This window comes from Ascaphus truei, chromosome 4 (assembly GCF_040206685.1).
Source record: "Ascaphus truei isolate aAscTru1 chromosome 4, aAscTru1.hap1, whole genome shotgun sequence".
Lineage (NCBI taxonomy): Eukaryota > Metazoa > Chordata > Amphibia > Anura > Ascaphidae > Ascaphus > Ascaphus truei.
In genome coordinates this window covers 46,282,388-46,300,814 of record NC_134486.1, presented here as the reverse complement: position 1 = coordinate 46,300,814, position 18,427 = coordinate 46,282,388, and the positions used below count along the sequence as shown (strand labels likewise).

Below are 18,427 nucleotides of genomic sequence, written 5' to 3'. Positions count from 1 at the left end.
TGGTAACTGAGTAAGCCAGGACCCTGAGCCTTGGGGTACAGCCTCCGGGTCACCCCCCAAGTACACACATATTAAAAATATAACGTTGTCATAAGAGAAACATATATTTTTGATAAAGTGACTTTTTGTAGTTTTTGAAATACACAGGCAGAATGCTAATAATGGTGTGCTAATGTACAGGCAGAATGCCTGTCTTTATAATGCATGAGGAGCCAAATGGTGCCTCATATGAGTATTCACTGGAAGTGTATATCAACAGAGAGGTGTGATACATCGCCCTGATCAATAGGTAACTGACCTAATTGGTTATGCGAAAAGCAAAAGCCCACTTCAAAAGGTTTATTGACGTGGCCAGTAGGATGCTAAATAGGATATCCTGCTAGATTTGAGCCTGGCTTCCCAGGGGAATTGTTTATGCGGGAAGCAGGCAAAAGGAAGGGAAGGGTTTGTTATTCACACCTTCCAGCAAAAGGTATTCCCCAACAGGATATCAAAAGTGAGTAACTTTATTAAATATAAGGATACTATGAGATGTCCTTGGCTGAACCGGCTAAGAATTACATAAGTGTTTTGGCGAGAGTAAGCCGATCTTGGGAAGTCTAAACATTGAATATGTAACTGCTGCTAAATGCCAGATATTAATATCTCTATTAATGTTCATATTACAATGTAATGATGGGTCTCTCTACGAGCGTCAGGTGTCCCAGAATGCAGTAATATATCTCACCTGACTGTGTGTATTACGGAACGGAAGTTATGCAATGATTTGCAGTAAATATGAACTTTTGGTTAAGTCTGAGGAACCCCTGTGGTGATGAGCAGGAAAGGCTAGAATTTACAAACCTGATCATCAAAGACTATTGGGCTAATTGCTTATGCTTGGCCCAACGGACAAAAGGAATTAACCAGAGGAAGTGGGACTCTTCACACTGTCCACCCTGCTTCAAAGGGTTTGTTGATGGGGGGGCTACCCCAAGCTGGAAGTCCCAAAATGAGCTTCAAAAGCTTCCAAGGGACATTTGGTAGCCGTCTCGGCACCTAAGGTTACAGATAGAGGGACAAACGGTTTATAAACTGCTGTCCACCCATATATCCTTTGTCTTCGTTTGCTGAATGATTTCCTGATTGCTGGATGAAACTGCCAGTTCAGATGGGACTGTTTTCATTATTTTCATCTTTTACGTAAGTGTCTATATTTTGCCTGTTATTGTATAATCTGTTGTGTTCACCTTTATCAAGGAATAAATTATATTTATCATATCTAAGTCTCGTCCCAGTTCAAACCCAGGTATATATATATATTTATATATATAGTTTTTGGTGTACAATTACAGCCTGTCGCAAGCTCTCGTGACAGGCTTGTAATTAACTGGTGGCAGCGGTGGGATTGAACTGGACCTGGATTACAGTATTCTGCGGGGTACTGTGATCCAGTGGGAACTTGATGGTAATTGCAAGTTCCTGGGACTAAAGATATTGAACACACAGTGTACAACATATAACACAAGATATGGCACCTCCTCACTGTTCCCCTACTTGTGAGAAGCATTTCCTCCAGAACCAAAGTGCCGGCCATCCGTCTGACTGGAGCCGGGCACTGAGACCAGAGGAGTGCATCAAGTCGGCGCGGGGAACAGCAGCCAGCAAGGCTGAGAGAGAGACAGCAATGGGTGAGCATGAAACCCGGCAGGCTGAGCAAAGATCCACAGCTGCAGCTGCTGTAACCATCACACCGCCCGGAGAGCAGGGAAGGGACCCAGCTCCGGGACGGCAGAGACTTGTGGAGGGAGCGGGTGGTCTTGCACCAGGAGAGGTATTGGCCGTTGCGGCGGCCAGTCCATTTTACCCAGAATTGCTGGCCCTGATGTTTGCGCAGGGAGAGATGTCCCCAGCAGAGCGGCTCGAGCAGCTGAAGCTGGCGATGATCCGACCCACTTATCCCCTCCCAGAGCCCGGCGCTCAAGCCTCTCCACTCTGGACTCCGTTGCCCCTTGCTGGGGTTAGTCCACCGGCGGCGGAGGAGCTCTGGAATGAGCCCGGCGCTCAGGCAACTCCGCTCTGGACTCCGTTGCCCCTTGCTGGGGTTAGTCCACCGGTGGCGGAGAAGCACCGGCAGTTGCTGCGGCACTGCCAACCAATGGGCCACAATAATGCCCAGTGCCCTGACCGTGCGCGGTCAGGCGAAGAAGCCCCTCAGGGCCAACGCTCACGAGCTGCGGAAAAGATGACCCAGTTAGCGGCATCCTCTGATGGCTCCCGCCCAGCCGGGGCGACAACCCTCCTCGGGACGTCTCCTGGAGAACCTGGACGGGCTGCATCAGCAACAGTGGCGGAGAGCAGCGGCCATCCACCTGATCCCGGCGGAGAACCAGCGGCGGCAGAGAAGACGCCGCCACTCCGGCATCCTGCCGGCGGCAGTTTTATTTGGGGGGAGGGACAGGGTTTGCGGGAGGGGGTTATTTTACCAAGTTTGCATGGAGCTGAGTTCCTCCACAAAGACCTGGGACCCTTGTCCTGCACCGTTTTACCTGTACCCAACCCGGGCGCTGTTGCGGCAGTGGCCCGGTGCTGCCCAGCCCAGATGGGGCCGGCGGCGGCCGCTCCAGTCCCCCTGCAATTGGGACCAACGAAGGCGGCGGTCTCTGCGGGGACCAGCAAGGTAAGCCAGACCAAGTCGCAGACTGACCCTGACTTATTTTTCCCTATGACTGTACCCTGTTGTTTCACTATAAGGGTGACCGGGGGGTGGCAGGAGATAGGGGTACCAGGGGAGGGGAAGGAAGGGCAGCAAGTGAGCCAGCCAGATTTCCCCATTACCTTGGCGGAGCGGCAAGGGGACCCTCAGTTAAGAGTCCCACTGTTGCAGCCTTGCTATGGGCTGGAGGTGTTCGGGGTTGTGGCAAAGTTAGACCACCCCCAGATCACCTGCCAGCCAGGAGCTAAGGTGGGTGCATCTGCACCAGCAACCCTGAGCTCATCCCCGGGAATGGGGGAACAGTGTCAGGGAGAGGGCCTCACTCAGATGTCCCTAGGATCCAGGTTAGGATTAGCTAGGGAGAAGCGGAGTGAGGGGAGGCTGCAGGTAGGTAGCCAGCATCAGTTCTCAGGGGAGGGGAAGGAAGGGCAGCTTCTAGGGCCGCCAGGCTTCCCCATTACCTGGGCAGAGCAGCAAGGGGACTCTCAGTTAAGAGCCCCATTGTTGCAGCCTTGCTATGGGCTGGAGGTACCAGGGGTTGTGGCACAGTTAGACCACCCCCAGATTACCTGCCAGCCAGGAGCTAAGGTGGGTGCATCTGCACCAGCAACCCTGAGCTCACCTCCGGTAATGGGGGCACAGCTTCAGGGAGAGGGGCTAGCCCCGTTAGCACCCAGCTCTAGGGTAGGATCGCCTGGGAGAGGGTTGGGTGGGCCAGTGGGAACCGGGGAGGGAAGGCAGCAAGTGAGCCAGCCAGTTGTCCCCATTACCCTGGCAAAGCCTCAGGGGGTGTCTCAGATCAGCAACCCCCTGTTGCAGCCTAGCTATGGGCTGGGGGTATCATGGGCAGGGGCCAGTTTGCGCCACCCCAGAGATACCTGCCAGCCAAGAGCTGAGGCGGTTGCATCTGGAGAGATGCCCCTGGGCTCATCCCCGGTAATGGGGGGACCGTGTCAGGGAGAGGGCCTCACTCAGGTGTCCCTAGGGTCCAGGCTAGGATTAGCTAGGGAGAAGCGGAGTGAGGGGAGGCTGCAGGTAGGTAGCCCGCTGCAGATCTCAGTGAGAGAAGGAGGGCTAGTGGTAGCCAGGGAGGGAAAGCATCAGGTAGTGACGCTAGAGTTTCCCGTTACCCTGGCAGAGCCCCAGGGGGTTTCTCAGATCAGCAACCCCCTGTTGCAGCCTGGCTATGGGCTGGGGGTATCATGGGCAGTGGCCAGTTTTTGCCACCCCAGGGATACCTGCCAGCCAAGCGCTAAGGCGGTTGCATCTGGAGAGGTGCCCCTGAGCTCATCCCTGGTAAGGGGGAGACAAGTTCAGGGAGGTAGGTGCACTCAGGTAGTTCCAGGGTCTAGGGTAGGATTGCCCAGGGAGGAGAGGAGTGCAGGTGGGCTGCAGGGAGGTAAGCAGCAGGCTGAGGTGCTGGGCCTAGGGGAGGCTAGGCAGGGAGGCACCGTGGAGCAGGGGGAGATAGGAGGTCAGTGGGGTGTCAGGCAGCTGGCAGAAGCTAGGGATGGGCTAGGTAGGCAGAAAGTCCCTTGCTATGACGGGCCAGGAGTGACCCCCCTGACAGATTCCCCCGGGTCCCCAAAGGAAGGGCTGTGGGTAGATAGGCAGCCAGGGAGGAGAGTCAGGAGTATCGCGGAGCAGCTACGGGTGGGCACAGAGCCAGGGCAGGTAGGGTCCCTACAGACTGGTGACATAACCCTTTCCCAGACTTGGTTGACAGGGAAGCGACGGTCTGTGCTGGATAGCTGGTCTCCTGCAGATGCAGAGACATGCCAGTCTCTGGGCAGTGTGCAGCCTGGACTGCACAGGAGCCCCTTTCACCCTGGACTTGGTTCCCAAGGCACTGGGTGGGGGGCAGAGGGAGGCAAAGGAAAATGCCCGGCTTTGCAGGAACTGGACTTTACAATCCACTGTGTACTGGTCAATGCCGGAGGACAATTTTGCCAGGCCAATCCCTCAGGACGTATTGAGTGCGTCAAGAGCGCCAGTGGTATCCCAGGGCCATGGGGAGGCCGCTGGGGTACCAGGGGCCCTTGAGCAGGGGAGGTGTGGCGGTAGGGAGGGTTTGGCCCGGGATTAACGGGGTTACCCCCCAAGGGCCCCCCTCTAACCTCGCCAGGGAGACAAGGGGTTAACTGGGCTGAGGCCCAGAACTGTGACTTAACCCTTGCTAAATAACATGAAAATGCTTATTCCCCTGTGTAAATGATGTTGTTGCTGGATCAGGGTCTGCATAACCCACCCACTGGGACTTAAGGGGTTAATCTTATATGCAGTGCTGAATAAACAGTTACCTGAAAACTGGTAATTTGGTAACTGAGTAAGCCAGGACCCTGAGCCTTGGGGTACAGCCTCCGGGTCACCCCCCAAGTACACACATATTAAAAATATAACGTTGTCATAAGAGAAACATATATTTTTGATAAAGTGACTTTTTGTAGTTTTTGAAATACACAGGCAGAATGCTAATAATGGTGTGCTAATGTACAGGCAGAATGCCTGTCTTTATAATGCATGAGGAGCCAAATGGTGCCTCATATGAGTATTCACTGGAAGTGTATATCAACAGAGAGGTGTGATACATCGCCCTGATCAATAGGTAACTGACCTAATTGGTTATGCGAAAAGCAAAAGCCCACTTCAAAAGGTTTATTGACGTGGCCAGTAGGATGCTAAATAGGATATCCTGCTAGATTTGAGCCTGGCTTCCCAGGGGAATTGTTTATGCGGGAAGCAGGCAAAAGGAAGGGAAGGGTTTGTTATTCACACCTTCCAGCAAAAGGTATTCCCCAACAGGATATCAAAAGTGAGTAACTTTATTAAATATAAGGATACTATGAGATGTCCTTGGCTGAACCGGCTAAGAATTACATAAGTGTATTGGCGAGAGTAAGCCGATCTTGGGAAGTCTAAACATTGAATATGTAACTGCTGCTAAATGCCAGATATTAATATCTCTATTAATGTTCATATTACAATGTAATGATGGGTCTCTCTACGAGCGTCAGGTGTCCCAGAATGCAGTAATATATCTCACCTGACTGTGTGTATTACGGAACGGAAGTTATGCAATGATTTGCAGTAAATATGAACTTTTGGTTAAGTCTGAGGAACCCCTGTGGTGATGAGCAGGAAAGGCTAGAATTTACAAACCTGATCATCAAAGACTATTGGGCTAATTGCTTATGCTTGGCCCAACGGACAAAAGGAATTAACCAGAGGAAGTGGGACTCTTCACACTGTCCACCCTGCTTCAAAGGGTTTGTTGATGGGGGGGCTACCCCAAGCTGGAAGTCCCAAAATGAGCTTCAAAAGCTTCCAAGGGACATTTGGTAGCCGTCTCGGCACCTAAGGTTACAGATAGAGGGACAAACGGTTTATAAACTGCTGTCCACCCATATATCCTTTGTCTTCGTTTGCTGAATGATTTCCTGATTGCTGGATGAAACTGCCAGTTCAGATGGGACTGTTTTCATTATTTTCATCTTTTACGTAAGTGTCTATATTTTGCCAGTTATTGTATAATCTGTTGTGTTCACCTTTATCAAGGAATAAATTATATTTATCATATCTAAGTCTCGTCCCAGTTCAAACCCAGGTATATATATATATATTTATATATATAGTTTTTGGTGTACAATTACAGCCTGTCGCAAGCTCTCGTGACATTAGTTCATCATGGTTCAGAGATTCTACTATTCTATGCCATGTATTAACATAACAATTGTGCTCTTGACACAATTAGGAATGAAATGTAAAAAATAAATGATCCTGATATGATGAGGCTTGTGGTGGAGGTGAGCCCTGCGATCCAGATCCATTCAGCTCCGGCAGGCAATGTGCCGTGACATTAACCTCCACTTAACATCACGTTAATGGCAGCGCAGAAAATAACGAGATGTTAATGTCACACGAAAAGCATGGCACATCGGACGCTGGGGACACCGAGATGCAAATGGTACATTATCATAAGCATACCATATTCATTGGGCTCTGTTAATACAGGGAATCTACGTTACCGTTACCGTAGGTCATACCTAAATCTACCGTTACCGTAGGTCATACCTAAATCTACTGTTACCGTAGGTCATGCCTAAATCTACCGTTACCGTAGGTCATACCTAAATCTACCGTTACCGTAGGTCATACCTAAATCTACCGTTACCGTAGGTCATACCTAAATCTACCGTTACCGTAGATCATACCTAAATCTTGCGTTACTCCCTCCCTGTCCCAGAATTAGGCCAAAAGAAAGAAACAAAAACAGACTGAAGCCCCCTTTCACTGTCTGGATTGGCGTAACGCCAGGTTTAAATATGGCTTAAATAACATTGTGTTACTTCCCTGCACCTCCCTCTTCTCTCCTCCAAAGCCCTATTTCAGTGTCCGGATGGGGGCAACACCAAGACTTAAATAGCGTCATGTTATTCAAAGGTAACGTAACGTTATCCTGAAATAGCATGATGTTAACCGTATACTATGAGCTCTACTACAGACAGGGGTGTTTTTGCATTTAATTAGCTTTCTGGATATCAGCTTTAGCTCCACGAAAATGCAATCTATTCCTATTTTAGGTAACGTCACATTATTTGCCCTAAATAAACAAAGCTTAATGAATCTAGGTCTAAGTGGGCAATCTGAACAATAACTGGTCACTTTCTTTCATTTGATATTATTGTTGAAAATATTTTCTAGAATTTGTTTGAACAGGCCATTGTTTTTCTTGCTACAACTTGTTGAAACAATTTTTTTTTACTTTTTCATTAAAAATAAAGGATAATTTTGTTAAAAGTCGGTGCTGTTCTCAGATTTTTGTCATTTTTCACAGCTTTTTTTTTTTTTTTGTGCTTTTAACCGTCAATTAAAATATGCATCCCACTGTACGGTGCTTCAAAGGGAGAAGTCCAGAGAAATGTCTTTACGCCCACATATGATGTAGGTGTAAATCTTAGAGTTCCCTTCCATTATTATCCACACTTACTATGCATTCATTTCAATGTAAGGTCCGAGATCTGATTATCCTAGTCTGCCTCAAAGACGTGTGTGAAACATTCAGTCATATTCAAAACTTGGAAAATACTAGACAATCTCATCTAGCAAAGAATATTCAAATATGGCAACATTTACCAAAAAACACCATGTATTCCAAAATCAAAAATACCCTGGTTGTTCCAGAGACTGTACGAAGCGCAATTTGAGCAACGTAAAGAACAAGGATGATACCCGCTCAACCTAGAGAAGAGGATAAATAGCAAGCAGGGGCACTAGGGAGAAGCAATGCTGAACATAGAAAGGAGATCCTGATGGCAAAAGACACCCCACAAGGAGTGTGGAGGCAGCAGGAAGATCCTAATGACATGCACTCGATGCTCGCTAAAAAGTCTACTTGTGGGAAGATTGTTTGGCGTGGCTAAACTGTATATAATAATAATTAAGGCTGGACACTTCAGCTTATTTACGTCTTTACTGACCGTACACTTGCATAAAATTGATTGTGTTTGATTAAAACAAATAAATAATAACGTTTACTTAATGTGCAGTCTGAAACTAGGTGCACGCTCGTCAAAGAGACATTGAGTTGACATAAGGCCAAACAAAGATGGTCAGCTTTTAAAGTTACCAAAGTAACACGAATCCTCAGCTATCCCAGTAAATGGGTTTGTTTTAGCTCAACAGCCATTATATCAAAATATGATATTATAATATAATAGTTTTGATGCATGTGTCTGAAAACATATATGTTTTCCTCTCATCATTATTAGCCTGGGTGCCCTCAACGGTGCTGCAAACAAAGAAATTCCTAGTATTGGGAAGATTTGGGGTAGAGTGGAGGCTCAACTTATTACAGTAGATACATTGAGAAAGTGCTTCTTGCATGAAACGCGTTGGTGGGACGACAGCTCATCTGGTTTGTCTTATTAGAGGACAGTAGTTTTAAGTTATAATTTCTGTGTGCATAAACACTTATGTACAGCTCGAGTACTAAGGATACACAATACTTATAGTATATACAGTACATTTATATAGGCAAACAGGGCATGTAGAATTAATTCCTGCACTGAATTTACAGTGTAAAGTGTTGTATGCCAAATGAAGAGTGTCTTGTCCAAAGCCTGAACTTGGTGTCCAGGGTTCTCCAACTTGCAACTAGTGCATAGAATGGATGGGTCCAATAGATTTTCTCATGCGTATGGCATGATGGGAACTGCACAAGCCTAACTCAAGGTCAGGGTTTGACAGATGCACCCAATTAAAGACATGAACTATGTGTGCTGCTTGTCAAAATATTTTTTGTTATTATACAGTACAATAAATGCCTGATTATAATGAGTAAACAATCCTTTCAGGTGCCTGCAATGAGATAGAACTGCTGGCAACAAAGGACATTATATAATGCTTAAACTGCTAATAACAAAGGTTTCTCAGTAGAATGATCACACCTAATGAAATTAAATGCTGCTTTCAAAAGCATTACTTTCAAAGTCCATTATGCTTTTTGATTATAAATAATTCCAGTAACATGCAGAATCCATTAGTAAAATGTATTGACATATTACAGGGTAAAATATTTCCAGCTATGGCTTGGTTTACTCTGTCCAATGATAGCATAATAATGGATGTAGTTTACTACAATGACTTTTCTGTAACATACAAATTACACCTGGTTTAAAGTTCAGACAATTCAGTTGTAAAACACACAAAAAAAAATCACCTCGGCGCTCCTCATGTGAATGCTTAGTACTTAAATATATAAGTGAAATATGTGAAAATTCAAAAGTGTATATAACTAAATTAGTGTAGTCTTCCAAAAAAGGGGGTAAATTAGTTTTATATACTGTATATATATTTCCATTTTATATATATCTATATATGCGTGTGTGTGTGTGTGTGTGTACACTGCACAAATTGGACACTAACAGTGATCTCCAGCAGGGGTGCGCGCCCACAAGGGGGGGCGCTAGATTTTCTGGGGATGGCATGGTAGTTACAGAGGTCCCTCGCACTCCCCCCAGACATTTAAATTAAATGCCAGGGACTGCGCGAGGCCTCTATAACACACTTACCTTACCTTCCAGCGTCGCATCATCATGGCAACTCAGCGGCAAAGGACGCCGCGGGGTCACGTGACGTCACATTGCCACGGCAACCTGACGTCACATGACCCCGCGCATCATTTGACGTCTGGGCCGATCATGGGTAGGGGGTGCAAGCCGCAGAAGAGAGCAGGCAGGGGTGTGCACGGAGAAATGTTTGCTCACCCCTGATCTCCAGTGAATATATAACTTACAAAATAGTGCACAAACAGCTATCATGAACATAAACAAACACATATCATGAAAGACCTTAATACCAATATAAAGGGGTAGATTCACTGCTCAAGCCCATATGAACTATCCTCTTTAGTTCTTTAGGTGAATGTTTGGGGTGTGGTGGGGAGTGCTGAATCTTACCATATATCCACAGAAACAATATATAAAAAGATATGAAGCCATATTTGAACAATAATGAATGTTATGTGTGACTTACACTTCTGTAACATAAACCGCAGCAACCGATGACTGAGGATGCTCGTCTTTCCATCCTATTTCTAAAAGTACATTTAGTATCATAAAATACGTCACTTGCTATTTAATTTGCACCCCTGCCCCTCAGTTTTAATGCAGTATTTCATATCCAGGAACCACTGAACATGAAAATGTTGTGATACAAAGGCAATGCGGAATATAAGAACACAATTACAGCCCTTCCAAGTTCCATTGAATTTTGTCACACAGCTGCTGACCCTTTTACTCACTCCAAACGCAAAGAATAGAAAGCCTGCTGACACTCGGTCTTCTTACTCGGTTAACAAAGATTCCCCGATGCACATCCAATATGACAAGTTATTTAGTTCATTTATATATTTTATTCTAACAAGTATGGGTCATTTAGTTCAACCTTTTGGCCAAAACATGTTAAGCCTGCCACCCACATCAAGGCAGACCCTTTCAGCAGGTACATACACTACCTATTCTATACTGAGTCCTTTGTATTTCCTGTGCTACAGACACTTTCTCCCTCCAAACATCACAAGAGAAATCATGCTGTGCATAAGAACTGTCAGATAAAGACCAAACCTAATCAAGGGTCTGTGTGTACACTCTCAATATATTATAACTAATCAAAAATAGTCAGTAGTCACTGCCCTGTGAATGTTCTCTACAGCAGTGATGCATTAAAAGGATTGAGGATGCACATCCATGGTGCTGAAAAGCCCATTGAGACTGTGATGGCAGATACAATAGATTTGTTCAAAAAAAGGTTGGGCATCTATTTAAAAAGGAACGGTATACAGGGATATACCAAATAAGTAAACATGGGAAGGATGTTTATCCAGGGAGTAATCCGATTGCCAAATCTTGGAGTCAGGAAGGAATTTATTTTTCCCCTTATGAGATATCATTGGATGATATGTCACTGGGGTTTTTGTTTGCCTTAGTCTGGATCAATAAGTAAGTATAGATATATGATAAAGTATCTGTTGTCTCATTTAGCATAGGTTGAATTTGATGGACGTATGTCTTTTTTCAACCTCATCTACTATGTAACTATGTAACTATGTAACATCAGGGAATTCTCCGTCTGCTCTGCATTTTTTTTTCACGCTTGTTTCACGACCAATTATTACCAGTATTCTCATATGTTTTGTAAAAAGAACAGATACTTTATCAATAGTGATTGATGTTGAAGTTAAGTATTTTTAAGAAAAGGAGTTTATTCTATTTCTATCATTGTACAGAAGTAGCAGATGCTATTAACCCCCTTCATGTGGAATAACCCCCCCCCCCCCCCCCCCCCCAAATAACTGTATATATTGCATGCGTTACCATTGTTTTCAATGGCACTGGTGGTAATAATGCAGTAGCATTAACACATTGCATCCATGAACTGAATTAGATTTGCTACATCTCTACAACATAATACAGTAGCATAAATCATTTGAAAGTGCAGGCCATCACAAAATCTGGTACTGCATCGCAACTTTTTTTAAAGGCCCAATAATAGGTTATTAAGAAATTACCCTTTAGTTTCCAAAAGGTTGTATAAAAAAAAACACACACACACACAATTCGTACTGGATCTGTTTAAGAATCTTTACGAATGTTACTGAACTTTGGAATTACTTTAACAGCAATGATGTCCTGTAGCTTTCAGGATATCAAGTCCCAAAACACCTTTTAGACAAATGATATTCCTATGTGAGAAAAGGAAAACTCTTAAACTATCTAAAAAAAAAAATTGATTATCAAATTTGACAGTCCGAGAAGATGAGCTAATTTGGGTTTGTACAAATTGCAGCTCTCACTGATTTGGGGGAAATTCTGAGTGAAATTTTTTCTTTTCTCCGAGTCCGAACCTAGCCTGTGTTGGATTTCCGCTATTGAATATGACATGCATGCACCAATTTGTTCTGCTTTATTTTAATGGCTTACTTGATGCTTTTTAAAATCAAGACCCGCACACAAAAAAACTAATTGGATTAAACAATAATGATGCTTATCCTTAAAAAAAATACAAAAGTGCATGTTCTACCTACACAGCTTTATTTCCACTTCAAAAGCAATTGTAGTGTCGCAGTTTCAAAAAACAATTAATGTACAACAGAACCTCGAAAAGTACACATGCAAAGTACAAAATAATGTGGGTCAACAAATAAAGCACAACTATGTCCAGCTGACCTAATTTGCACTTAAATTAAACTGAAACATTCAACGTCCCTTCCACCCAAAAAATGCAGTGATTGAAAGGAATATTTATTTTACGTTAAAATGGCAAAAACAAGTCTTATTAAAAAAATAGGCCATTGTCAGCAGAAAGTCTATGGGACAGATTCATCAAGCTCTGATGCGAGGTGTCAAACACATTAAAATCAATGGCATTGAATCCTGCGATCAGGTGCAACACCCCTATATCGGAGATTGATGATTCCCAGTGGAAGTCTCAAGGCAAACAAAAGTGCCTGCTCCATTTCTGCTTGTAGCTGCATGAAGTGTAAGGAACTTACTGATCAACTTTCTTATATATCATGCAGATGGTTAGCCAGTGAGGTTTATACCACCTCAGACATAATGGGGAGAATATGATGGAATAAGGGGGTTATTCATTAAACTCTGATAGTGCAGATCAGGGAGCTATTCCACAAAAACTCCCATAGACTTCAAAGGGAGTTATTGTGCTTTAGTGCCTTTCGATCAGCACTACTGTGGTTCAATGCATAACCCCATAATAATCAGAATTTGACAGACTGCATCATGGAGTTATTTAACTCCTTTGTCATTCCTCAAATAACAAAATGATGCACATGCAGCATAATTGGAGCAAGGTACCTTGATATGTTTATGCTAACATGCCGGATAAAAATCCCTCCTTTTAGGGCCTTTTCATCAACTTGTGAGTTTTGCCATGCAAGATCATACAAAAACGACATGTCAGTTGTTGCGCTAAAATTCTGAATTTTTGTCATATTAATTTAAAATTATCTATGCAGGAAGATCACTGCAAAAAAAACTAATTTGTATGCACTTTCCACATTAAATCGATGCTATTTGGAGAATTAGGAAGCCCATTACAGCAATTTGACAATTATTTTATATACCTCCAAAATGCTTAAGCTATTCACCTCAGGGTGTGAATCAAATTGTTGCAATACTTGCATATTTCTGCATATATCATGTATATTTCGGCAAATATAATTCTTCTTTAAAAACTTCTCACCCTGGGTTGAATAGGTTAAGTATTTTGCAGGTATATAAAAAAAATAGGCATAGTGCTATAATAGAGGTCAAGATTGAGATTTCCATACAAAATGCAATCTTGGAATATAGCAAAAAGCCTGTGAAACCCTAACTTTGCAAGATTTCCTCATTTGCATACAAACTTTGCATACTACATATATTGTATTTGTACATCCAACGCCAAATCACCACCTAATATGCCATGTTCGCACTGATTGGACATGCGTGAACTGTTCAATGAATACGGCGAGATGTGTTTCTGTGTTTTCGCACAGAAACACTATTCTTGCAGTTAAGTCATAGTTTCAATTACATTGGTTAAAAGAATTGGAACTGTACAAAACTTTAAGATCACTCCCTAAAAAGTGTATTCATCAAAGTCTCTCAAACACAAAACTGGGGCAAAGAACAGCACCAGATTTAGCAAATAAAATAATATTATAGACTTCAATGCAGAAGGTGAAACCTTTTGCAGCTCTGGATATGCAGATTATTTGCAGGATTTTTACCTTTAACTGAACATTATAGGGATCTTCTTCAAAAAGAACAAACAAACCTCATAGGTTTCTTCTTCAAGAAGAAATCTATAAGGTTTAAAAAGCTCTGTACACTTTAATCTCATCTATAGTTGGTCCACTAAAATCTATCACAACCTAAAATGAATCTGCATATCCAGAGCTACGAAAGATGCAACCTTCTGCATTGAAGGAAATGCAGGTAACTGAGAATAGGGTCAGAACGGCTACTAGGACTTTGAACTAAAATGAAAGCAATAGGATTATTTGCTTTGATGGATTTAACAGTCTGGAGACTTTGATAAGTGGACCTTTAAGTGTGTAATGAATGAGCTGAGATTAGTTTATGCGACTCAACGAGTGATTAGGCCCATTCTGACTCTTATTTGCTACTGTATATCATGTCTATGTGATCTAAGTCCATAGGGTTTTTTCCCACAAAGTCCATTTATTGATAAAAAATATGAGAAGATATGGATGATAAAGTCACAAGTAGGACTGGAATAAAGAATAGTGCCACGTACAGTACTATTGCAAGTACATAACATTTACTCTCAGTGGTTCTCTCACTCACTAAGTTTTCTACACCCATTTATAGGAATAGAATGAAATGCAGGCGCTATTGCAGTTATTCTACATAAAAGTGGCAGCCAACAACCCCTAATTGTGTTAAGTTGTATTAAACCCTATTGCTTAGCCCTGTCTGAGGTTTCATTATATGATCATGTCAAGAATCATGGACTTGCATCCTCTACTATAAAACTATACAGTATTCTGTACATACTGTATTACTAACCCAGTATAGTATTAAGGCTTATCATTTGGTTGATGTGCTGAACACTTCACAGCAAGAATATTTGACGAGGTTGTGATTAAAAAGGAAAAAGCTTCTTATGTATTGCTTTCCATTGGAAATCTATAGTGTAAGTAGTTTAATCAATTAAATACCCCCCCCCCCCCCCAAAAAAGTCACATGTTTATAAATTATATTTTATTTTCATTCTTCTATTGTAAATGTGAACAGAATTATCAAGATGGTCTGTTTCTTGAGATTACATAAATATAGAACTGCAAGGACACTATTTTCTATCCCATCGGAACATTGTAAACAAATGATACAACAAAAATACATATAAAATCAAATTAAAATAGTCTACAGAGTTTGACTTTTAGATTTTTTTCTAGTACTTAAAATATATTTATACTTCCTTAAATGTAAAAAAAACCCATATTTTTTATTATTTTATTTAAGAATATAAATCTTTATAAATGTCCACTTTACTAAGTTATGAGCTGTTGTTTCCTTCTGCAATCACTACCCAAACTGTTTGAGAACTTTACATACAGTGTTGATATTTTTGTTAAGTACGAGTTCTTCATTACATGCATAACAAAATATTACATCTACATCAGGGTTGGGATTTCAACAGCAAGAGCATACACAAGAAGACCACACACAACAGCACAAACAGTTTCGTTTAAAAATATTGTTGCGAAACAAAGAATATCTCAACATTCTGATACAATATATGCCTACCTACTGTATAATATTTTTTTAAAAAGTGATATTCAATTAAATGACTTAAACAAGCAACATTACATGAAATATTTCTTGCTAAAATGGATAGCAGATTAAACTTGTAGACCACATCAGTGTACATATATTAAACAATAGCTTCATGTTACCACACTGTATTAATCATCGAAAATGAATTAACTGTACTTAAGTAGTAAAGCATAAAATGCAATAAACAGACAAACTACTTCTACACATGACCAATTCAAAGTAGTTCCAATAATATTTAGAAACAAAATGTGGGTATCCACAAACTAATGTTACTACCTTTCCAGACTGGAAACAGTGCAAGTAATTAAGAGGTGAGACGTGAAACACTTAATATCACCTTCTGCTATACATGTACTGTACTTAGAGTCTATCAGCTGAGTGTTGAAGATGATCAGGACTGAAAAGGACCTTGTGTAGTCTACCTGACTACCACTTCTGCCCAGTTCAATAGATGAGTTCAAGAGGATATGGTGGATACTTTGAAAACTTGCAGGAAACATCAAATATATGCTTGAATAGCAATAATACCTTGTAGGCTTACAGGTGCTACTGTAGAAGCATGTCAGGACTAGTCACCCTTAAAATGGCATCTCATTATTGGCATCACAATTTTGCATTTAATTGCAGGATAAGACCTCAATGGAAATAACATCTCCACCAAACATTATCTTAAAAGCGATAAACAAGAGAAACTTTTTTAAAGGTGAACATACATAATTTCTTTCAATTTACTCCCAGATTGAACCAAACGAAAAAAATTCAACACAAAATAAAAATGTACTGTATAAAAAAATGTTAAAATCAGGAACAATAATGCGGTTGACGGTGATAACCCATAGCCTAAGGGTGGGTGTGATGTGCAGTAGGCAAGGACGAATCTCATGTGCGTGTCTCTGTATTCACCCTGGTCTCTTTGGAAAGAGGCCAAGGGGAGAAATGAATGGGAGAAATGGTGTGAAGACTCACGATTACTACTTAACAATAGTTGATGAGGAGATCTTCACTCAGTGAGTGCACAATGCGTTGGAAGGCTCTTCAGCACTAGAGGGGGTCAAAAGCCAAGCTTCCCTAATGAAGAAGCGCTTGGGACTCAGCGAGTCTCCGCACAAAGGGGTCTGGAAACTGGTCCTTACAATACTGTTGGTTTATGAAGCTACAACATACAGTTGATACCTCCAGGAAATCTAACAGTGAAGTAGACTAAGGACTATACCCAATGCTGTTAAAAACCAATCCAGAAACTGCTTGATACAAATGATATGGAATATAAAAATGTGTTTCCCACCACTAGCACAAACCGATACGCAAGTAGTGCAGAGATGATCGTGGAAGAGTTCAGTTATTGGTTACCAATAAACCTTCTCTACCCAAGGACTGCTTCCCGTATACACATCATGCATTTTAACAACCATGATACAGTATGAATACTGAAACAATTCTCCCTATTGTACAGGGCAGACACAAACACAAATCCTACACTCTTCTGAGAATGCTGGTCCCCTCATTAGTTCTGTGTTGCCTTCCATTGTAATCCTTCATACTGGTTTACACAACACAATAATTCACTTTGGGTCATTTAACAAGCAGGATGTATGTTTTCGTTAAATAGCAACAACAACAAAAAAACCCCAGCAAATCCCAGCGCTGGTGAACTGGAAAATTATTTAGGTGGAATATCCCAGTATTTTCTTGGCCAGCTAAGTCACCTGCATCAATTACTTCCTCCAGGCTGCTGCCTTCTAATGACTACATTTAGCAGGTCCTGGGCACAGGTTAAAAAGTAACGAAATGGCTTTCCAAGTCCTTACCATTAGATCTCCGGACAATGTTCTCCAAAAATGTATTCTGAGGGGCAACCAGACCTCTCCGCCCCCCTGCCATGGCCATGGCAGCTGTAGTCCAGCGCTGGGGTCTTTCAGGGTATTGGTGGCATGGGAAGGGCCGGAGCTCCTTTCATGTTCCTCTCTGAGGTCCTCATGGTCCTGTCAGGGATCCAGCGGCTATTGCATCAGAAGCTGCGGCTGCAGCTTCCCCAGCCATCCTCTCCAGCACTTCTCTTCCACCTCATTTACTCCTCCTCTAGCCCCACTCATCCCCTTCACGCCTCCCACCTTCTGGACCCGGCATCCTCTCACTGCCGCATGCTTTGCTACATGGACCTGTCGCCGCAGCGCCCTCTACAGGAACGAATGAGCTCTGCTTAACCTCCCCCCTGGCAATAGCAGGCGGCATGGGGTGTGGACACTAAAAGCAGGTGCTTCTGCTTAAGACATGGTCAGATAGCAGCTGAATGGGCTGTACAGTATGCAGATGGCTCCTTGTAGATTGTCCCACATCTCCACCTTGTGGTCAGAGAGGGAAAAATCATATTATTTAGAGGTCTATTACATTTTTCTTTTTTTTTATATACATCCACCACAAAGGGATCACAGTAAACCTTTCTCATGCTAATCCACGAGTAAAGGATACATTAAGAAAAAATATAAATGGGTTTAAAGATCTGATAAGCATCACAAAAACACAAAAGCCCCAAAACATCAAATGGCATGATTTTATTGGTATTTGCTAAACAGGAAACAAGTGTTTAGTGATCTTCAACTACAATATATATATATGTAACGGGTTTCCCCCCCCCCAATCTCACATTGGCCCGGGTACTTTAATAACCAACCCCCATTACGTGTGTGTTTGGTGGTGCACCTGTAGGCAACAGAACTCCTGAGTCTCCCGCTTGATGTTATTAGGGGATTTCCAGCAGAACAGGTAGCTGAGGTAGTGGGTGCGAGTTCAACTTACATCATGTGCAGCGCCTCCACCTCATCAGGGTCTATGCTTCCGCAGGGAGATGGTCCTGGTGAGGAACTCCTTC

At 42.8% G+C, this 18,427-nt stretch overlaps 1 protein-coding gene across 2 annotated transcripts in view; it reads right to left on the bottom strand.

Annotated features, from left to right (window-relative positions):
- KCNH1 (potassium voltage-gated channel subfamily H member 1) overlaps positions 1-17,650 on the bottom strand; it is a 408,948-nt gene extending 391,298 nt beyond the window's left edge. For both annotated transcript variants that reach the window (XM_075595705.1, XM_075595706.1), the window contains exon 1: positions 17,367-17,650. In XM_075595705.1, the coding sequence (XP_075451820.1) occupies positions 17,367-17,445 (79 nt within the window). In that variant the 5' untranslated portion in view covers positions 17,446-17,650. The remainder of the gene's footprint in view (positions 1-17,366) is intronic.
- Between the last annotated feature and the right edge of the window lie 777 nt (positions 17,651-18,427).